Below are 22,578 nucleotides of genomic sequence, written 5' to 3' on the forward strand. Positions count from 1 at the left end.
TAAAATAAAATAAAATAAAATATAGGGTACTCTATGCTTGGAAGTCTTCCTTGGACTTGGCTGGTTTGAACAAGGTAGTGTCTATTCTACTCTGTTCCTTCATGATTAACTTTCAGCGGTATGGCCATTTTAATGAACTTACATAGTTACTCACCAACACATTTTCCTTTGTGCACCATGAGCTGGTCAGGACCTCCCACAGAGAAATACAGGATTTCACAGGAGCCGGGGGAATCATCATTACCACACACGGAATACTGACGTTCACGCCTTAAAAATACAGTTGGACAATGATTTGTTTTCTTTAAGGTTAGGACAGGAAATCTTGCCCTTCTTGCTCCCAAGGATGACTGGCCCTGCCCACTCTCAATGCATGATTGTGCTTGGCTCTGCAGCCTTGGCTAGCACGGCCACTCACCTGTCTCATGGTAAGAAGTGGGGGAATACCCAGGCTGAGTACTAGGCAGAGGCCTGGGGCAGGCAGGAGCCCGACATGCTCTAAGGAGGGAGGTGGCGTGAGGGGGCAGCGGGAAAGGGGACAGGATGAGACAGAGTGGGAACCTCACTCCTCTTCCGTGGTCCCCCGCTCTCCAGTTTCCACTCAGGCCAGGAGGAGTGGGGTACGGTGCTGCCTGAGGGCACATGCTGCCTTACCAGTACAGCTCTCCCTCCCCGCCCCTTGCCCCCCAAAGATTCCTGGGACAGGGCCTGGTGATACAGGAAGTCCCTGCTGCTCAGGAGGCCAGCCTAAGCAACTTACCAAGCCCTGAAATGTAATTTTAAAAGTCCTGGGAGTATAGAGCTCAGTGACAGAATGCTTCCCTGGTATATACAAGGCCTGGGGTTTGTTTACTACCCAGCAAAAACAAACAAAAATCAAATAAGGGGGCTGGGAATATGGCCTAGTGGCAAGAGAGCTTGCCTCCTATACATGAAGCCCTGGGTTCGATTCCCCAGTACCACATATATGGAAAACGGCCAGAAGTGGCGCTGTGGCTTAACTGGCAGAGTGCTGGCCTTGAGCAAAAGGAAGCCAGGGACACTGCTCAGGCCCTGAGTCCAAGGCCCAGGACTGGCAAAAAAAAAAAGTTGGAAAGTGTTAAAAATGAAACACTGGTTCTGTGTAGCAGCTATTCAATTCAGTATGATAGGCAGGCTTCAAAAACATTATGAAGGCTAGAGACCCACCAAATTTTACAAGTTGTGTGAATTGCTTTATACCTTTCATCTCCCACATCAGAAAGATGACTCACGCCTGTAATCCTACCTGCTCAGGAAGCTGAGATCTGAAGATCATGTTTTAAAGCCAGCCTGGGCAGGAAAGTCCATGAGACTCTTATATCCAGTTAACCACCAAAAAGTTGAAAGTGGGGCTGTGGCTCAAGTGGTAGAGCACCAGGCTTGAGCAAAAAGAAAAAATAATCAAAGGAATACCAGGAGGCCCTACGTTGAAGCCCCACTACCAGCACATACACACACGCACACATAACACAGACACACACAGCAATGCCAGGGGTTTACCTTGCCCTTCCTGAAGAGCTGGTGCGGTGTTTGCCGTTTCCCACAAAGTCAGGAGAGCCTCCATAGAGACTGGCTGCTGCTTTGTGTCCTCCTGGGTCTCTTCTAGAACTAGGATCTTGGTTTGACAATCCAGCAATTTCCAGACGCTCCTAGGAAAAAAAAATACAAATCCTACTTTAGATGCAAGTCCTAGGTGGAAGACAAGCACATCATTTAATGGTGAATTCAGGGCAGGATACATGCCTTGTTTAAACTATGTGCTTATGATGGAATAATAACTCACCGTATACCAGCATAATGCCCAGATATGTACTGGGTGAAGAACTAAAGTCTAGGGTGTAGTTTTAAAGAGAATATGGATCTTATAGATGAGAATGCTCGGAATTTTTGGAATATGCATGGGAAGCTGGGAGGCTGAGCTCCTGGGGTGGGCAGAGGAAGGGGTTCACAGAGAGCACCCAGGTGTCTGCTGGGAGGGTGCTGGGGAAGACGGGAGAGCTGGGAGGCAGAGCTGGGAGAGCCACGGCTAGGACTGGGGAAAAGCAGGGGCTCTGGCCAAGCTGCCACAGCTGCACGGAGCCTCTCTGAACACTGCATGGGGCCTTTACTCTGTCTCTCTCTAAGTCAAACGCTCTACTTGTAAAGTGTGAGGAATATTTGCTCTGGATTTCTCACAATATGTGCCCCTCCGCCCACTGAGCCAGACTCAGGAGGAAGGAAGAAAACCCCCACAATATCCTTTTCCACCCCTGGGCTGCAGGCATCTTTCCTGCCTACACCCAGGGGGACCTGAGGCAGGTGCTGAATGGTGGTGGCCACGCCCTTCACGTGACTCCCCCAGTCATTTGGATTCCAGTCTTGTTTATGGCCACAGTTGCCCTGTGTGTCCTGTGACTCCTCCACAAAGCCCCCGGAATCACCTAAGCCTAAATCAGCTTCAGAGAATACTTAACTCCCCCATGTGTTTAGGAAACGTTTCTTACTTCACTTTAAGAGTGACTACTGACAGCCAATGAGAGGGAAAATTGCCGTTGACAGACTTGAAAGTGGCTTATGCTCATTTTAGTGTTGCTGAATTGGCAGAGTACCTGCTTGGCCATTTCTTTCCGTTTCTTCTCTTCTTTTATCTCTTCTTTCCTTCTCTGGATCTCATGAAGGATTTCACGTTGCTGAAATGAGTAAACCACAGTCAGATGCTGATCTTTGAAATCCACAGTGAGAACCACAGGGATTGTGAATTACAGCCACTCAGAGCCTCCCTCCTAAGATATCTGGTCACAGAACCTGGCAGAAGCTGGCTGCAGCAGCCTCCTGTCTGTAAGGGCCCTCCTGCCCAGGCTCCCTGGCACCTGGTGGAGGTGTGAACGGGAACTGCTGGGAGGGCACTATTTCCCTCCACTTAATACAAAAGGGCTGGGGGTGTAGTCCTGGCCAGCACGCCGAAGTCCTCGAGATCAGTCATTCTACTGCATAAAGCAAACTAACAAAATGGTTGGGACTCACACAGACAGTGCTAGCATAGGTAAAAATGTCAAGGAAGGTGGAAATATAGAAGGTAGGTGAGGATCTGGGAAGAGCAAGGGCAGGAGGGATAGTAGGAATGGCAAACAATATGAAAGTATGTTTGTTATATGCACGTGTGAAGATGTCACAGCAAACAAGCCAGGCGCTAGTGCCTCACACCTGTAATCCTAGCTACTCAGAAGGCTGAAATTGGAAGGACTGCATCTCCAGACTACCTGGGCAAAAAGACCCCATGTTAATGTGTGGTGGTTCGTGCTTGTCACCCCAAGTGTAAACAGGAGGACCAGAGTCCTGGCCAACTCAGAAAAAAGTATGATCCTATTAGAAAAACAATGAAAGCAGAGAGGAGTAGAGTCTTGGCTCAGTGGGTTCGTGTTCTGTTCTGACCTCGGGGAAGCAATATTAAGATGAACACATGAGGTAGCACATCATGCTGTACAGCTGCAGTCCCTGGGAAGCAGGGGCAGGGCTGAGAGTTTGAGACTAGCCTTGGGCTACTTTGTCTCAGAAAAGCAAGAAGAGAGCAAGATGTGTGGGGGCAGAGGGCGAAATGTGGGTGGGTGAACACCAAAGCAAGGGGCAGAGGTAGATGGACTGAAGCGTTAGCACATTCTAAGCACCCAACAACTCAGAGCGCAAGCGGAACAGACCAGCTGAACCAAACCGACTCTAGCCAGTAGAACCCAGTGTAGAGAGTGTGAGTCACTTCATAAAGAATGGCTATTTAATAAATGCATCACAGAAATGTCCAGGAAGGAAAACTAACTCATGCCCTCTTTTCCCTAACCTGCAACGCGATCAGTTCTAGATAACTTGACCAGAGGAATAGACAGAAAAAAAGTAAGTTAAAACCAAGAAAGAAATTCAGAGGCCCATACTGTGCTTCATGTAAAGGACTTAAATAAAGTAAGGAAGGGGTTCACACCCATGCAAACAGACGAAAGGACACGCACAGGTGGATAAGGAGCACGAGGAGCTTCGTTCCAGGCTTTGGGGCTCCCTGTGAGTGGGTGGGGGTGCTGGTCTCATATGAGAAGGGACTCAGTGGATTCCACCAGCTTGGCCAGCACAGGAAGATGCTGGAAGGTTGCCAAATGCCCCTTCTCCTTAAAGCCAGGGCGTGAAGCCAGCACTGATGGCCGCAGGGAGGGGGCAAGGCTGCTCCTGCACACGGTCACTGTCACACTGCTCGTCACAGTCAGACAGGAGCCACGGGGCTCCAGGCGGGGCCGCACTGGCAAGGGGTTGCTGGGGGGCTCACCTCCTGCTCCTCTCTGCGCCTGGCCTCTAGCAGCCTCTGCCGCTCCTCCTGAGCCTGCCGGGCCAGCATTTCTTCATGGAAGGACTTGGGAGGGGGCTTGTTATGCTCGCTGAGGAAGGACTGCACATGGTACGCCAGCTCGAATATCATCACCTAGACACAGAACAGCCAGCAAGCACACGTGACCAAGGGGGCAGGCACAGAGTGGCCAGCTCTTATTCTACCCGCAGCACCGGGGCTGCAACTCGGCGGCTGCTCTGCTGTATGAGCCGTGCTGCCAGTCCTATCAGCCCAGACTCTTCACTAATTTACAGGGGGTGTTACTGGGATTTGAACTCAGGGCCTTGACACCTGGTAGCAGGCTGGCTTTAGGTTGAGATAGTTCTAGCTGTGCCTCCCATACAACTGACGTTCACAGATGAATGCCATCATGCCCAAGTTGTTCTTCGAGACAGGAGTCTCACTATTTTTTGCCTGGGCTGGGTTTCAACTGTAATCTTTCCATCTCCACCTCTCCCAATAGCTGGGATCATAAATGTGAACCAGCACACCTAGCGTCCACAGTTTTCTAGTCAGACCTCAGTGCTGTTGGGTTTTCTTAGTTAGTAGGGCGTGTTCCGTCTGCTCCCCTCACCTGTGGCTGAATGCTTTGCTCACTGTGGTTTTCCCAGCGTCAGATCAGTGTCTGTGCAAGGTAATGAATTAATGAGAATCAGTGAGTCTGAGGTGACCCACGTAAGCAGACAGTCTTAGGCAAAGGTTAGTTTATGATGATAAACAATGAGCTACTGGATTAAACATCACTTAGCGGCAAATGAAAGCAGTTAACCACATGTTACTTTTAACTGAACACGGGGACCCACGCCTGTAATCCTAGCTCATCTGGAGGTGGAGGCAGAGGAGGAGGCGCTCCAGGCCCCTTCCAGAAAAGTCAGACCTCACTGCAAAAACAAACCTAAAACAAGCCAAAGGGCTGTGGGTGGGTGTGTCTCAAGTGGTAAAGCGCTTGACTTATAAAGGCTTGGCCCTGGGTTCAATCCACAGTATTGGCACCCCCCCCCCCCCGCAACAAACCGCATTGCTTTTGGGTATCTATCCCCGTTCACATGACGAGATGAGTCACATTTTAATAGCTGGATGCCACACCACCCAGAAGCCCAAGCCACACTTTAACACTTAATTATATTCTACTTTACTAGAAAATAAAAACAAATTCTCTAGAATTATAGGCTTTGCCGTACTTCAGGCTATGGAAACAAACTTTAGGCCAACAAGAGTAGGCTCTGCCCGGCGCATTCCCTTGTCTAACACCCCTTCGAGTCCTCCCATGCCAACAGGTCTCCAGTGAGTACCAACGGTTTTTAAAAACTGTGGCAAAATATTCACAGCACGCTCTTCTAAATAAGAGGCAGACCTTTTTAGATGCTAAGGGCACTTACAATGGGTGCATCCATTTCCAGAACCTTCTCATCTTTCCAAACTGAAACTCTGTACCCATGAAACAGCCGTCCACTCCCCCGCAGCCCAGCCCACCGCCATTTCCCCAGCCCTCTCCATGAATCGGAGAAACAGTCACACAGTATTTGTCTTAGGATAACCAGCATCTTTCGGTTAATGAATAGCCTGTGTTTAGGCTGGAATAACATCCCACCGCACTTCATTCTCTGCTGGCCTAGTGACTTGTGGTGAGACACAGGGCAGGACAGCCAGCCACAGCTCCCAGTGAGCTCACAATACCACGGATGTGTGTGGGTATTGCTATATTCTTCATGTGCCTATGCATAAACCTATAATGATCTTAAAATTAAATAGTTTAGAAGAAATCAGAAAACAAAATGAAATCCCAAGTGGCGAAGAATCTAAGTACCTGGAGATTTTCTGGAGCTGAATTTTCTAAAAACTCCTTGGTATTATTCATAGACATTGGAGCACCTCAGACTTGAAGGGATTTTGGAAGAATTCCTGAGTTCTCATCTGTCATCTCTCTCTCTGCTTTTCACTCAAGGCTGGCACTCTACCACAGCTCCACTTCCAACTTTTGCAGGTTAATTGGGGATAAGGGTCCCACAGACTTTCTTGCTTGTTTGGTCTGGCTTTGAACCATGATCCTCATATCTCAACCCTCTGAGAAGCTAGGATTACAGGCATGAGCCACAGGCACCTGGGTCTTTTAACCACTTCCTTTACACCGCCAATCACTGAAGTTCTTGGGAACAGGAACTTAAGTGGACAGAATTTCTATAGCCACAAGGCACCGCATCCTGACTCTAGCATGACTCAGCTCTGTGAAATTCACTTGCATCATGAATTACCTATATTAATTAGGGAAGGCGAGGGAGAGTCTGTCCTCTCACTTTATAGGAGAATGGCACTTTGTCTTTAACAATGAGAATAGACAGGATGGTCTGGGATAGTCCATGGGGGACCCTTCTCACATTCCCTGGGCTATGCACTGGTATTTGTCTCCTAGGCAAAGTGTTAAATATTTGGTCCCCAGCTGGGCACTGGGAGGAGGGCATTGGGAACCTGTAAGAGGTGGGACTTTCTGGTAGGTCTTCTGACAGGATAGTGGGACCCCAGCCCCTCCTCTTCCTCTCTCACTTCCAGCCCCAAGGTCAAGGTTGTGCTGTCTAGCCACATGCCAGAAATAATAGGGCCAACTGGTCCTGGACAGAAATTTCCAAAGCTGAGAGGCAAAATGAACCTTTTCTCTTTCTCTCTCTCTCTTTTTTTTTTTTCCAGTCCTGGGGCTTGGACTCGGGGCCTGAGCACCGTCCCTGGCTTCTTTTTTGCTCAAGGCTAGCACTCTGCCACTTGAGCCACAGCGCCATCCCTGGCTTTTTCTGTTTATGTGGTGTTGAGGGATCGAACCCAGGGCCTTGTGCATGCTAAGCAAGCACTCTATTGCTAGGCACATTCCCAGCCCGAACCTTTTCTCTTTTTAAGTGATTTTCCTCAGGCATTTGCTACATTGCCAGAAAGCTGCCTAACACACAACACAGAAATACTGAGTGATTGTAAAAGACTGGGAAAGATGGATTACACTTAAAGGGAACTGGCCCACTCTGAGGGAAACAAAGGGAGAGTCCCCGAGTCTTGTTCTCCAGAGTGCCACCAGGGGATGTGGACCCCGGTGCTCAAAAGAAATAGTACTGCACTCAGTGTAAAGAGACACTGAAGGAGCACAGGACACCATCACCAATTAAGAGAAGGAAAACAAGGAATTTTTTTGATATGCAAAATGAAAAAAAAAATGATATCATCTGCTGAGAAACCAGTCTCAACATTTTTCCATCAGGAAAGTTCAAATCAAGATCCAGTCATGATGCCATGCCCACAGAGCACAAACGCCACGGCCAGGATGACAGAGACAGCCTGAAACACCATCAGCACATGCTCTACAACTTCTCCCATCCAATACTAACCAGGCCCGACCCTGCTTGGCTTCCGAGATCAGATGAGATCGGCGCATTCAGGGTGCTATGGCCGTAGACAACACTCTACAACTTCCAAATCATAAATCCTGTAACCCAAGAAATAGAAATAACCAGGTTTCCTCTGTGACAACAAGAAACAAAACAAACTGAGTGCTGGTAGCTCACCCCTGTAATCCCAGCCACTCCAGAGGCCCAAAGCACTGTAGTTCAAGATCCATCTGGGCCAAAGAGTCCATAAGATACCAGATGACCAGCAAAAAACCAACCAGGCCGGAGGTGAGGCTCCAGCAACAGCATGTCAGCCGAGCGAACATGAGGCCCACGTTCAAACTCCAACGGAAAGAAACCTGTGTTTGAGTCACGATAGGATTTGATGCGCACTGGAAAAGCCTGTCAGCCCGGGACTGCAGGAAGATGAATGCCGAGAACCGGATGGAGACTGTAACCATCCAGTGCTACTAGCTTACCTCCCCACAGTGCTTTCTTGCCAGTTCCTCCAGGCGGGATTTTAACAAATTAACACTCTCATTGGACAGACCTTTGGCATTCTTTAACTCTATCTCTGGAACTCTGAAAAAGACAAACAGAAATGGTGTCACAAGAGAGGACCAGCGACAGAGACATGCTAAGCCTATTGGTGTTAAAATTCACTGGATTTCAGCATGCTGGATGCGTAAGGGTCCCGTACACCTCATAACCCTCACCTAGCCTTAACCTGTTGGCCATCTTCCAGCCGCTCCAGGTACTCCAGAGTTACCTGCACCTTGTGGACAAGCCTAGTCTGCATCGGGGATGTTAAGGGGCCATCTCCAGGGTAGACCCCAATTGACTGAGCTTGAATGACTACCTCACCTCCCACATTTTCTGCCTCTGACTACAGATTTACAACCAATTACAATTTCTCAACCTTTATTATTTATTGCTTCTGATTTGCCCCTGATCCTCAACTCTGAATCTCCTCTAAAAAAAAAAAATCCCCTACCCCCCCCCTCATTTGGCTGCTCATATCCTTTATGATAAATTGATCAGGGTCAGTATTTTCCTGATTCTTTGGGTTGTTCTAGCAAATTCTCGAACCTCACGAGAAGGTTATGGGAATTCGGCTAAAATCCCTAAGATTTCTTTTTTTTTCAATCCACAGCTATATGCTACGGAGGGCACCTGTCCGTCGCCGTGGAAGAAGCTGGGTATGCTGGCTCACGCCTGTCACCTCAGCTATGGTAGGAATGGAGAAATAGGAGGACCACAGCCCAGGCACACACCTGGGCAGAAAGCGAGACCCTATCTCAAAAATACTCAGCCCCCTCCCCCCAAAGGGGTGGGGACTGGAGGCATATCTCAGCTGAGATCACCTGCCTATCAAACACAAGTCCCGGGACGTGGAGCCAGCTTCTGTGGTGCATCCAAGGGAGGAACTGAGCCCTTAGTCCATGGGGTCTGTGCCACCCCGGACACCTGGGCAGCTTCAGACAAGACACTGCGTACTCCGTGTCAGGAAAAGTGGTAAAACCCTAGAGACATGGTCTTCATTTGCTCCCTCCTGTAAACTGAGTTAACTGTTTCCATTCATTACTCTTGCATCGCTGCGCAGACTCTGCGGGGCAAGGTGGCTTCCTGACTTCCAGGAGCTGGGCGTGGATCGTGGTGGCTTTTCCTGTCCCTCCCCTCCTCAGGACAACGCTCCCCAGAGCCGACCAGCCCTGTGCCAAGCAGCACACTGGCCACTTTCCTCCCCACACTGCCCCTGCTCCTCACACAGTGAGTCCGCACACCTAACAACCGCCAGGCAGGGCTGCCTCCCTGGAGAAAGAAGGTCTGGGGGGGCCTGGGCTCCCCATGGCTGGCGGCCGGCGAGCCAGGTGAGAGCGCCTTCCGCCACGCCTTTCTCGTCTTGTGGTGGACTGCTCTCCTTGCCACTTGGTAAGAATTAAATAAACCTGAACACAGCGGAAGAAGCAAATGGAGTCATAGTGCAGATAGCCTCTGGAGGGAATGTTCCAGAACTGAATAAGGCAGTTTGCTGAAATACAAGTGCAACATTGGAAAGGAAAGCATATGTGAAACAGGCAAACGAAGGGGAAAAAATGAACGGGACTGAGAATCTTTGAAGCAGTTTCTATAGGTACTTACACATCCGGGTAGGTTGGGGGGCACTTCACCCTCAAATCCACTTTCACGTATACTTCTTCACCAGCCAGGCCCTGGGGGTACAGAACTAAGTTGATTTCGGGGGGTCCTATGACCTAAAAGAGAAGAAAGGACGTTTGTTTTAGAGAGTCAATCATAATGATCAAGCTAAGTCCCCATGGCACCAGGGCTCTCTCTGCACGCAGGTGGTAGCTCCTATTTTCCAAAGCACGGCTTAAAAACAATGCCACACTAGAGGAAAAACATTTGCCCTTGAAAAGCTACCACAGTGCTGAATCAAAAGCCTGAACTTGGTTTCCACTCTTTCAAATGTGACAGAGTGCCAGCTATTTGCTGGGCACTGTCCTCAGGCTAGCATACGGGAGTTTCGCTCAGCCAGGGGCCCAGCCAGGCATTTAAATGCCACTGGTACAATGGAAGAGGGCGGCAAGAGGGGGGAGACACCCTCCCCAAAATGCTTGGGGCCAGGCGCTTCAGATTTCAGCAGGCTTTGGAATATGTGCACTGACTTTTAAAAGTCTGTTTCCAGTCACGGTAGCTCGTGACTGTAATCCCAGCTACTCCTGAGGTGAATATCAGGAGGGTCACGTTTTGACATCAGCCCAGGCAAACAACTGGTAAACCCCTCCTCCCTCCCCATCTCAACCAATAAAAAGGTGGGTGCAGTTGAACGCACCCGCGGTCCCAGATATGCCAGGGGGTATAAACAGAAGGATCACACTTCAGGTGATACCTTATTTGGGATAAAGCAGAAAGGGCTGGGCAGTGGCTCAAGCAGTAAGGCACCTGCCTAGCAAGTGTGAGGCACTGAGTTCAAACTCCAGTACCACCAAACACATTTAATTACTAGGGAAAGTTTCAAACAAAAGTAGAGACAATGTTATAATGAACCCTTTGTACCTATCATTTGGTTTCAACAACTACCAGTTCTAAGCCACTCTTTATAGTGGCTCCTCCCAAAACTACGGCCTTAACTTATTCTGAGGTTAGTCCCATTAACTAGTTCTTTCCTGGTATTTCTATCAACAATCTCTTTGTTGTTGTTGTTGTTGGTTGGTCATGGGGCTTGAACTCAGGCCTGGATGTTTGCTGTACCTGAGATTTTTTTTCTTTTTTGCTCAAGGCTAGGGTTCTACCACATTGAGCCACAGCTCCACTTCCAGTTATCAGGTGGTTAATTGGAGATGAGTCTCACAGACTTTCCTGCCTGGGGTGGCTGGATTCTAGCCTCGATCCTTAGATCTCAGCCTCCTGAATAGCTAGGATCATAGGTGTGAGCTGCCAGTGCCTGATATCAACAATCTTTACCAGTAAAGTGTGGACTTTACTTTCTTCAGGCAGAGATACAAAAACAGAGAGAAAGGCTACTTCCACAAAATCTTACAGGTGCTTTCTACAAAGGCTTTTTGCATAATGACCAACCTACAATTCTCTCAAGAAAATATGTCTCTACCATACAGATCACTTTAGGAAGCATAGATTATTTTAATACCCAAAGCTTGTGAAGTACAACAGAATGCAGTCCCATCCTAAGAAGAGGGGATTTGTCTTACACTAATCTCCCTTCACTTACACAGTCTGTGGCACTATGTTATAGCAGCAGAAAATGAATGAAGATCCTAGGCAGGCTGATTCTAACACTGGCATGGAAAACCAGAAAAGAAAAACTTGTCTTCTAGAAAGTTCACTATCAGTAAGTGGAAACATTAGATACCTAGGCTTGCTACAAACGTATTATAACTAGAGCAATGTTGTTAGTGTTGTTGCTGGAATAGATGAACAGACAGTGTTAAGAAACAGATACAGATACATTTGGGAATTATTTCTCTGGCAACAATCTGAAGCCAAGACCTAAAGAACCCTGGTTAGAAGTTACTCATGTAGAAAAATCGTCAGCCCTCCATCTTCAATGGCCAGCAATATGCCAGGCTGGAGGCATGGCTGAGGTGCCGGGCTGGAGCAAGTAGGCCAAGTGACTGTGAGGACGTAAGTTCAAACCCTGGTTCTGGTATGAGACAACGAAGTCATGAAAGAATTGAAAGGAAGCCTCAAAGATTTCGTATTTTGATAACAATAGAACAAGGAAGTGTTTCCCTTCTCCTTTGCCTTTTTTTTTTTTTTTTTTTTTTTTTGGTGATACTGGGGATTGAACACTGAGCCACGTCCCCAGGCCTTTTTGTTACCTTCCTTCCTTTCTCTGAGATAAGGTCCTCCTAATTTTTGCCTGACCTCCATTCAGACTATACACCCTCCTGCCTTGAGTGGCTGAATATACTGCCATACCCATTTATCCTCCCAGTGGTGCGGATCAACCCACAAAGCCAACAGGTGGTTAGCAGGCTTCATTCTGGGTCAGTGTGACATTTGAATATTCCTCACTTCCAGTGGTGGTGGTGGAACTTTGGAAAGCCCCTCAATGTGGGAAAGTATTCAACAACGTGAGAATCCCACTCACAGACACGGCCAGGACCACTGCGGGGCTGTGGAAGCCAGCAGGCCTCCAAGGGGGTGGCTAGAGGATGGTCTTTCCTGTAGATGGGTGCACAGCCGGTCCTAATAAGACCTGTTAAATGAGTCAACTCTGATTCATCCTTACCCATTCACCAATGATTTGCCTGAAAGTTGTTGAGGCCAGGAGCCCAGTATCCCAGGGCCACCAACAGTTACTGGATAAGGTTTTATGTGTTTAGTGCAGTTTTCTACCCTGTTACAAAGGCCACCGACTGGAAATGTATATATTATTGGTATTGCTATCTAAAGGAGGCTTTTTCCCTTCCTTCGAAGGGAATGAAAGTAGAATAAATGGGCTCCAGTCGTGGCAGGCACCCCTGGGCATCTGTACTGGCTGGTTAACGGTCTTAGCTCTTGGTAGTGTGCCTCGGTGGTACGGTGGTAGGTTAGAGGTGGACTCTGGAGATGGGGGGCTGGAAAGGAAGGCCCCTGACCCGGGACTGGCAAGCGGTAGGGGATGAAGGAAGTGGGTGGGTGGGAGGGAGGGAGGCCGCCCGCCCGCCCGCCCGGGCAGCTGGGGATCCGGGTTCTCCGGGGCATCCGGGACGCGTCCCGAAGCCGCCACGCGCTACACACGGCGGGGAGCAAGTGGAGCACACCGGCGCCCCCGTGGAGGAGCATTATTATTTCCACAGGCCGCGGGGGAACGGCTGCTCGCCTCTCGGGGGGCTACGGAGAGCCACGTGCGGGGAAGACCCCCGGGGACCCGGGCCCTCCGCGTCCGCGGGGCCGGCCAGCCAGGCTTCCGGGGCGGCGTGCGGGCCGCGGGGAGCGCCGGGGCGGTGGGAGGGGGGGCCGGGGGGCAGGACCCGCCCTGCCCGGAGCGGCCGGGCTGTGTGTGGGGGGGGGGGGGGGGAGGCCGGCGGAGGGAGGCCGCGAGGGGGCGAGGCCGGGCCCGCCACGTTCCTACCGGCCCGCGCGAGTCCCGACGCAGGTCCTGGAAGTCGGCGCCGTAAATGGCCTCCAGGGCCTGCAGCTCGTGGTCCTGGCGCTGCGGGTAGCTCTCCGGCGGCTCCTCGCGGCCGCGCCCCGGGGTCCCCCGGCCCCCCGCCATGGCTGCGCGCGGGCCGAGGCAGGGCCGCCCGGCCGCCGCTGAGGTGGGCCCCGGCCGGCTCGGGGGCGGGGCCCGGGCGGGAGACGGGCAGGTGGGCGGGGCCTCGCGCAGGGGACGGCCCGGGGGCGGGGCCTCGGCGGGAGACGGGCCTGTGGGAGGGGCCTCGTGCAGGGGGCGGCCCGGGGGCGGGGCCTCGCGCGGGAGGCGGACCTGCGGGCGGGGCCCCGCGTAGGGGGACGCTCTGGGGCGGAGCCTCGCACGGAAGGCGGGTCTGTGGGAGGGGCCCCGCGTAGGGGGACGCTCTGGGGCGGAGCCTCGCACGGAAGGCGGGTCTGTGGGAGGGGCCCCGCGTAGGGGGACGCTCTGGGGCGGAGCCTCGCGCGGGAGGCGGGCCTGGGGGCGGGGCCCCGCGTAGGAGCCGGGCCGTGGCGGGGCTCGCCCGGGAGAGGCGCCTCGGGGCGAGGCGTGGGGAGTGGGGCTCTAGACCAGCGCGGAGCGGTGTCGGGTTGGAGGCCGGGGAGGGAATCGAGAGGGCTGCGCGGAAGTGGGAGGCCGAGTCACGCGGGTCGTAACGACAACGCCAAGTCGCGTAACTCTCGGGAAAACCGGTCTCCCCGCAGCGCCGCTCGAGCCGGGCCCGGCCCCGCGCTAGCCCGGGGCGGACGGAACGCCTGGACAGCCGCGGCGTCCTCGACTCACGGTAGAAGGAGTGATTCTCCCGCCTTGAGACGCGGGGCTCCCCAGGCGGCGGTCCCTCCAGATGGGCCGAGCTTCCTACACGTCGGAGAGCCGTGTATTTCCGTCTTTGAAGTGCGTTTTCTTTAAAGGCCAGCACGCAGAAACTGGTTGGATACAGTCACCCGCGTTAGTGTTTTATAACGTGCCAGCCCCTGCCGAGAGGTGTTCCCGCCTTCCACACGTCCTTGTCCTCAGGACGCCTTGAGGACCGCGCCTCCTCACACCTCTTCGTTGGGGAAGGGAAGTGAGTTTAGCGGAGGGAAGCGGCGGTGCCAGCACTCACGCCCGGGGGCACACCTGCGCTCCTCCTCCCCACCCCCTCCCCGGCTACCCCAGATGGGAGAGCTGGTGGGTGTGCTAGTGAAGGGGGTGTGTGGAAATGGGTTATTGTTACATTAGGCCTAGGTACTCTTTTAAAAAGCCGTCTCAGCATAAGCTTATCGGAGCCCAATGTGTTTCCTGTCATGAAAAATCCAAGAATTCAACTCACTGATGCTCACAGTATGTTACTAGCTAGATAATAGTGCTTTCATCCCACTGAGACATAGGATGTCTTTGTTGACACAGATGTCCTTAAGGTTCTGACTTAGAATTAAAATGATGCTCTCAAAAATACAGATCGCAGGGGCTAGGAATATGGCCCAGTGGTAGCGTGCTTGCCTTGTATGCATGAAGCACTGGGATTGACTCAGCACCACATGTATAAAAATAAGCCAGAAGAAGTGGCGCTGTGGCTCAAGTGGTAGAGTGCTAGCCTTGAGCAAAAAGAAGCCAGGGACAGTGCTCAGGCCCTGAGTCCAAGCCAAAGGACTGGCAACAAAAACAAAACAAACAGAAAATCAAAAGAGGAACTGTGGCTCAAGTGGTAGAACACTAGCCTTGAGCACAAATGCAAAGGTCTACATGTACATTTCCTATACTTTAAAAAAACATTTACAGGGGCTGGGAATATGGCCTAGTGATACAGTGCTTGCCTTGTATAGATGAAGACCTAGGTTCGATTCCTCAGCACCACATATATAGAAAAAGCCAGAAGTGGCACTGTGGCTCAAGTGGCAGAGTGCTAGCCTTGAGCAAAAAAAGAAGCCAGGGACAGTGCTGAGGCCCTGAGTTCAAGCCCCAGGACTGGCAAAAAAAAAAAAAAAAAGGCTACAAGAGGCTGGGAGTATGGCTTAGCGCTGGAGTTGCTTGCCTAGCATGCATGAAGCCCTGGGTTCAATTCCTCAGTACCACCTTAGCACCACATAAACAGAAAAGGCTGGAATTGGCGCTATGGCTCAAGAGATAGAGTGCTAGCCTTGAGCCAAAAAAAAAAAAAAAAAAGAGAGAAGAAGCCAGGAACAGTGCTCAGGCCCTGAGTTCAAGCTCCAGGACTGGCAAAAAAACAAAAAAAAACCCCAGACCTCTGTTTTCATACTCATATCTGCTAGGACAGACTGGAATATGGTATGATAAACAATTGGCTGCCTAGTACAGAAATGTTTATTTCTTGCTCACACAAGGTTCGGTGAGGATCAGTTGTGTGTCCAAGACAGGTGCCCTCCTTTGTGGTGACTCAGAAACACAGGCTGTGCTATCTTTGGGCTCTTCCATTTCAACTCCAGACCCTTCCACAGTAACAGTGGCTGAGAACAGAGACTTGACAATCACAAATGTCATTTCAGCATATCTGCTCCCAAATGACTCATCATCTGACGCTGCCCACCTGCAAGGGCAGCTGAGAAATAGTTTTCTGTGTGCCTGGAAGGAGAGCACTAGTAATGTCTCCATAATAATCCACATTATCTGTCTTTTGTACTGGCATAGGCATTGTCATCTGGAAATAGAACTCTATTCCAGATGAGTGGCCAGGTGCAATGGGGCCTCCTCTTTTCTCAGCATGCTCCTAGCACGAAAACATTTCTATTTCTCCAGCTCTTCCCCCCATCGCCCTGTGAGGTATGGTGCCAAGGGAGGAGAAAAATAAACATCACAGGCTCTGCCTGACTGTGACTCTACATCTTGGTCTTCATTTCCCTAATTCCATCTCTCCTTCCCCCATCCCAGGTCCCTTCTTTTTTTTCTGGAACCTGAAAATTCTTCTGAATGAAGAGAGAAACAATACCTATAAAAGCTTAGCCACTTGCTGGGAAAGTGCTTGTTGTCAGGGGTTTTCCTACTACTGATGCCATGGAAGTTTTAGGGGAAAAGCAGAACAGGAAATACATTTCATTATGATTTTTGTACTGGCACTGAGGCATGAACTCAGGGCCTGGACACTGTCCTTTGGCTTTTCACTCAAAGTTGGCACTGATGGCTCACACTAGCTAACCAGGAGGCTGAGATCTGAGGATGGAGGTTGGTTCAAAGCCAGCCTGGGCAGGAAAGTCCCTGAGACTCTTATCTCCAATTAACCACTCAAAAACCAGAAGTGGGGCTGTGGCTCAAGTGGCAGAGTGCTAGCCTTGAGCAAAAAGAAGCCAGGGACAGTGCTCAGGCCCTGAGTTCAAGGCCCAGGACTGGAAAAAAAAAAAAAGAAAGAAAACAATCAACCCACAGTTAGCGATGACAATGGAGCAGGCACGCGGCAGCAGCACCATTCTGGGTGCCATCAGGAAATACATGTCACCTTGGCTCTTAGGCACGTTGGCAATTACTAGGTCGAAGCCCGGAACCGCGCACCCCACGGGCCGGGAAGCAGGTCCAGCCTCCTCCCGGCCCCCGGGGGCTGGGGCGGGGCCGCCCTGGGCTAGACCCCGGGGAGGGCCTCGCGCCCAGCCCCGCCCCCATACCCAGGCCCGGCCAGACCCGACCGCGGCGGCGGCGCCCCGCCGTGCAGCCAGGGGGCTCCCGCAGCCGCCGCCCGCCGCGCCCCCCGCGCCCCCCGCGCCCCCCGCGCCCCCCGCGCCGGGAGTTACGCTCCCGGGGACCAACATGGCGCCGTCCTCGCGGCCGCGCGCGGGGCGGGGCCACGCGCGTCACGTGACGTCCCCGCGGGCCGCGCGCGCCCCCTCCGGCCGCCCCGGGCACGCGCAGGCGCGCCGGCCCCGCTAGGGGCGGCCCCCTGGGGTCTCCGCGGAGTCCCGCGGCGGGGTCCCGGGTGCGGAGCGCGCGGGGGGGGGGGAAATCCCGGGTGGCGGGAAGGCGAGGGCTGCCCGCCGAGCGCCGGGGGCTCCGCTCGGGCATGACTCGGGGTTCACGGCTCCGGCCGGCCTCGGAGCCCGAAGCCCTCGGGGACCCCGCGAGGGGGGCGGGCGCCCCGCTGCTCCGCCCCGCGCCCGCCGCGCTCACCCCGGGGTGGGGGGGCGGAGAAGGGGGGCGGCGGCGGGGAGCGGGCGGGGAGGAGCGACGGGCGCGCGGGGAGGAGCGACGGGCGCGGGGGGCGGGCGGGGAGGAGCGACGGGCGCGGGGGGCGGGCGGGGAGGAGCGACGGGCGCGGGGGGCGGGCGGGCCGGCCGCGCTCACCCCGGGGGGCCGGGGGGGCGGGCGCGGCGGAGCGATGGGCGCGGGGGGCCGGCGGCGGGGCCGGCGCGCCGCGGGCTCTGACCGCGCGGCCTCCACGTGGCCGCGGCCGGGGCCCCAGGGGGCCCCCGCGTCGGGGCGCGGCCGGGCGTCGCCCCCTCCCCGCCCCCGGGCCGGCGGGCCGGGCCATGCGGAGACGTGAGGACCCCGCGGGCCGTCGCGGCGGGGCTCGGCCGGGCTCCCGCGCCGTCCCTCCGCGCCCCGGGGCCGGCCGGAGCGGCGCCGCCCGAGGAGCCCGGTAGCGCGGGGTGTGGTGTGGTGGGGGGGGGCGGCCCCCGAGTCACCATGGGGCACAACGGGAGCTGGGTCCCCCGGAACGCCAGCGAGCCCCGCGACCCGTCGGGCGGCGAGGCGGCGGGCGCGAACCGCAGCGCGCTCGGGGAGCCGGGCGAGGCGCAGCTCTACCGCCAGTTCACCACCACCGTGCAGGTCGTCATCTTCGTGGGCTCGCTGCTCGGTAAGCCGGGCGGGGGGGTGGGGGGCGCCGGGGGGTGGGGGGGCGCGGCCGCCGGCGCGGGCCGTGCGGGCACCAGCCCCCGGGCCGGGCCGAGCCGGAGGCCGGGCGGCTGGGACGGGACCGGGCCTGCTCCCGGGCCGGAAGGTCGGGGGTCCCCGCGGAGGTCACTCCGGCGCAGGCCGCCGCCGGGCGCAGGGCCGGGCGCCCCGGGCTCCCCTCCCGGGCTCCGGGGAGAATCCGTGGGAGTGTTGGTGAAGGCGGGTTACACTTACTGCTCACGGTGTGATTGATTCCACGATCCAACTACAGTGTGCACATATATATGTATGTATATATGTGTATGTGCATGTATATATGTGTATACACACATATTATTTATATACGTATATATACACATAATTTGGAAAGGGCGTCTTGTGTGTATTCGGTGGCTCGGTTCCTCAGAACATCCACCTATCCTGTCGAAGTCAAACTTGATGTGTTGCCTTCACATATTTCGAAAAACCTCCCCATGAAGCAAAGCCGTCTCTGCTTCTGCACCTACGTGTCAAGTAGAAAGCCGGGGATAAAACAAGACCAGACCCCCTCAAACCACACACAACTGACATTTTCCCCCTTGTTCACAGGCGGGAAAGGAACGAACACGGAGATTTCCCTGTCACCGGGAAACTGTATTTGATCAAAGGAATTAGTGTACTTGTTAAAAAAAAAAAAAACACCTGTCCACTACTGTGAGTTGCCTGTGTTACCCACAACCCTTGAGTGAGAAATGATACAGTCAACATTCATTTCCACTGAGGCTTGTCGGTGCCTACTACCTGTAAATATGCGTAAGAATCTCTGGTGTGCTGTTAACAATCTTGTGGAAAGATTATGGTCATATGTGATACTACACGCACGAGTTTGTAAGTCTTGAAGTTTCGGAGAGATTGTCTTTCTTAGCCATGTTTCCATGGAAACAAAGATAACATCCGAAAGGTCTCATTTGGATGAATTTTAAGTGTTCGGAACTTCCCTTCATATTTTCTCTAATTGTCATCGTGCCATTCCGTTCTTTTGTAATATTTAGTTTCATTTTTATCATGAGGGCATTTTCAGGAATAGACATCCCTGGCGATGCGTGCTGTGTTGTCCCAAGTACTTTTGACATTCACGTAATAAACGCTGAAATAGAAACTGGGCAGGTATTATTGTGCTTTATTTCTGCAGGTTTTCCATATCAGTCCATCACTCTGTCATCTTTTAGGTTTTCCTGATTGACAACTTTGAAGAAAAATTGGGAGAATTTTTTTCTCACATTTAACTCTGAAAATAGAAGACAGGATGAGTGTAAAAGAGTGAGCAGTAGACAGACATTCAGTAAGAGATACTTCTGCTTCCTATTTCCTTTCCAGTTTAGCAGCTAAAGTTGGATTGTGGAGCTAAACTGCTCCCATGTGTCTCTGAAGAGGAGACTGATTTACCCTTGATCTTTGGTGATGTCTGGCTTCACCGAGGAAGACATATTTTTCCTTTTGTCTTCCTAAGAGAGAATTCCATTTGCTCCTTCCTACAAAAAAAATACTAGTAGCATTTCTGGTTTCCATGAAAGCTTAGTTGAATCAAACCATTGTTGGTGTATTTGTTATTTGCTAGTACTTTTGATTCATTATCTGATCCATTCAAACACATCCATGTTCATTGAAACTTTCCTGGTAATGCCAGGAAAAATGAGTTTGGAGCTTAAGTTCCAAAGCATGTACACTCAGTTGCAAGGCAGGTAAATTTAGGAGTTATGGTTTGGGGGCCCTCAAATAGATTAGGACTTGGACAAAGGTGGGATAGTATCTAGAATAAATAACTGATTAACCGATTTAATACTTAGTATAGTGTTCCTCTGTTTCCAAACACAGACAAATTAGTTTTTCTTTTTTCCCTCCTCTTTAAACAAGTATTCTTTCCACATTCTCTAAATAGATTTCTTTAAAAAAAATAGATTTCTTTTTATCAGGCTTTTCAGAGGCTTGCTATTATGTGAAAACAATTCCTACAAAGAAATTCCTACTACTGATACCTTGTGCCTCTTTTTGAAACTGTTTTTATTTTTTATTTTTTTTTTATTTTTTGGCCAGTCGTGGGCCTTGGACTCAGGGCCTGAGCACTGTCCCTGGCTTCTTCCCGCTCAAGGCTAGCACTCCGCCACTTGAGCCACAGCACCGCTTCTGGCCATTTTCTGTATATGTGGTGCTGGGGAATCGAACCTAGGGCCTCGTGTATCCGAGGCAGGCACTCTTGCCACTAGGCTATATCCCCAGCCCTTGAAACTGTTTTTAGATCAACCTTAAAAGCTTGGAATAACTAACTTTTTCCATCTATAGGGAACCTCATTTGCCATGTTGAAAATGAACTCAAGAATTGTATATGGTATTACTCAAATGCTATGGCTTTGGGGGGTTGGGGAAAATGAGCATTTCTCAGTCTTTATGCAATATCTTCGGATGGGTACAGTCAGATAAAGTTGAGTCCGAAATTTTGAGGCAGATGATGGAGATTGATTCCTCTTCTATAATAAATGGCTCACACCAGTTGTAGTAGTCAACAGTATGAGGTCAAAGACTCACAAAGTTCTGGGATCACCGTTTCCAGTTAGTGTTTTGGACAGACCTCTCTGAATTGAGCTTTCTTTTCCCCACTTTCCCTGGATTCACAATCCAAAGGCTTTGTTCTGCCTTGGAGCAATGACTTAGTAGTGAGGAATGATCTAGCTTATTACCTGTACACTACTCCTACACAGATGGCTGGTCCTCTGTGCTATGCTCATTGAAGACATGGAAGAGTTTTTATCACTATAAATGAATTTCCCATTACTTCAAGAAAATTACCCCTGTGAACATCAGCCGGCACTCATGTGTCCCACATTGAAATTTAAAATACAATTCAACCATATGTATGGTTTTGGTTTTAAAGCTTCATGTTCTTTCCATTCTTTCCTTACTGTGAGGAAACCATTCCCCCTCCCCTATTCATATGTGGAGTTTTTAACCCCAATGGGATGGTTGTTTAGGAGGTACAGCCCTTGGACGGTAAACAAGTTTGGATGAGGTCATGAGGGTGGGGTCCTCATGATGGATTTGTGTCTGAGAGCTGGCTTAGTCTGTTTCCTCCCTGGATGATAGAACAAGAAGGCAGCCAGATCAGTTATCGATATCAAGCAATCTCAGAAGACTCAGCCCTAATAGACACAGGTGTTAGCACACAGGAAAACCAAAGCCTCATGGCTAGCTTAAGTTGGAGAATCTGAGAAACAGTTCTGACTGTGGGACACAATTTGCTTCTTTGCATAGTCTTACAGGCCTAATATTAGGTGTTTCTGTGTTAGTCCTGGGGCTTGAACTCAGAGCCTGGGTGCTGTCCCTGAGGTTTTATGCTCAAGGCTAGCAGCATTCTACCACTGGAGCCACAGCTTCACTCCCAAATTTTTGGTAGTTTAGTGGAGATAAGAGTCTCACAGACTTTCCTGCCCAGGCTGGCTTTGAACTGGGATCCTCAGACCTCAGCCTCCTGAGTAGCTAGGATTACAGGCGTGAGCCATTGGCGCCCAGCTGCTGTTAAGTTTTACTTTTACACCACATTTGATATTTTGTAAAGAAAGATATTTGTTACAGGTTATTAGGTTTGGCTTAGTTTTTGAGAGGGCCTCAGAGCTAACTTCGGGTGCTGAACAGCTAGGGCCGTAGTCAAGAAGTACATGCGGTCCTACCACTGACTCTGCAGAAACTGTGATGTGTGGCTATGGGAGTCCACAAAACGTTAACATACAACTGCTTTGGGAAAACAGAGGCACCTGTTATCTCCCTGTACCTAAGAACCCCCCTCCTCACCCCCAAGCACTATGCCTCTGCACTCAACCATGACGGGATGTGAATCTTGTTCACTCTTTGGGAATGTCTTCTGGGCAGAACTCAGATTGGAGCCCTGCACCTAGTGGCGAGGTTGTCTGACTAGAGGGGGCTTAGCTTTCCAGCCTTTGGGGTAGAAGGTAGTAGATAGAGCCAAAATAATTGCAGGAGAGAAAGCACATGGAAAAAAAAACCAAACTATAGTTCTGTCTGTTTCATGTGTCCCTGTGTGACTGCCCCATCTAGCCCCCTCCCTCCCATGCTGGGATCCTGCGGTGGGCACTGGAGCCAGTTTTTTGGTGGTTTTTTTTTTTGTGGGTTTTTTTTTGCCAGTCCTGGGCTTGAACTCGGGGCCTGGGCACTGTCCCTGGCTTCTTTTTGCTCAAGGCTCGCGCTCAGCCACTTGAGCCACAGCGCCACTTCTGGTTTTCTGGTGATTAATCAAGATAAGAGTCTCATGGGCTTTCCTGTCCCAGTTGGCTTTGAACCCTAATCCTCAGATCTCAGTCTTCTTACAGGCATGAGCCACCAGGTGATGAGGCTGGTTG

General features: G+C 51.7%; 2 protein-coding genes across 3 annotated transcripts in view; one reads left to right on the plus strand and one right to left on the minus strand.

The window, feature by feature from the left end:
- Positions 1-13,520, minus strand: part of Eif2ak4 (eukaryotic translation initiation factor 2 alpha kinase 4) — a 51,875-nt gene extending 38,355 nt beyond the window's left edge. For both annotated transcript variants that reach the window (XM_048332099.1, XM_048332098.1), the window contains exons 1-7: positions 13,313-13,520; positions 9,874-9,986; positions 8,211-8,313; positions 4,307-4,459; positions 2,610-2,690; positions 1,522-1,670; positions 155-270 (exon numbers count right to left, since the gene is read on the minus strand). In XM_048332099.1, coding sequence (XP_048188056.1) covers positions 155-270; positions 1,522-1,670; positions 2,610-2,690; positions 4,307-4,459; positions 8,211-8,313; positions 9,874-9,986; positions 13,313-13,456 — 859 coding nt within the window. In that variant the 5' untranslated portion in view covers positions 13,457-13,520. The remainder of the gene's footprint in view (positions 1-154; positions 271-1,521; positions 1,671-2,609; positions 2,691-4,306; positions 4,460-8,210; positions 8,314-9,873; positions 9,987-13,312) is intronic.
- A 4,451-nt stretch (positions 13,521-17,971) lies between these two features.
- Gpr176 (G protein-coupled receptor 176) overlaps positions 17,972-22,578 on the plus strand; it is a 47,233-nt gene continuing 42,626 nt past the window's right edge. The window contains exon 1 of the mRNA XM_048332630.1: positions 17,972-18,152. Within this exon, the coding sequence (XP_048188587.1) occupies positions 17,981-18,152 (172 nt within the window). The 5' untranslated portion in view covers positions 17,972-17,980. The remainder of the gene's footprint in view (positions 18,153-22,578) is intronic.

Source organism: Perognathus longimembris, chromosome 23 (genome assembly GCF_023159225.1).
Source record: "Perognathus longimembris pacificus isolate PPM17 chromosome 23, ASM2315922v1, whole genome shotgun sequence".
NCBI lineage: Eukaryota > Metazoa > Chordata > Mammalia > Rodentia > Heteromyidae > Perognathus > Perognathus longimembris.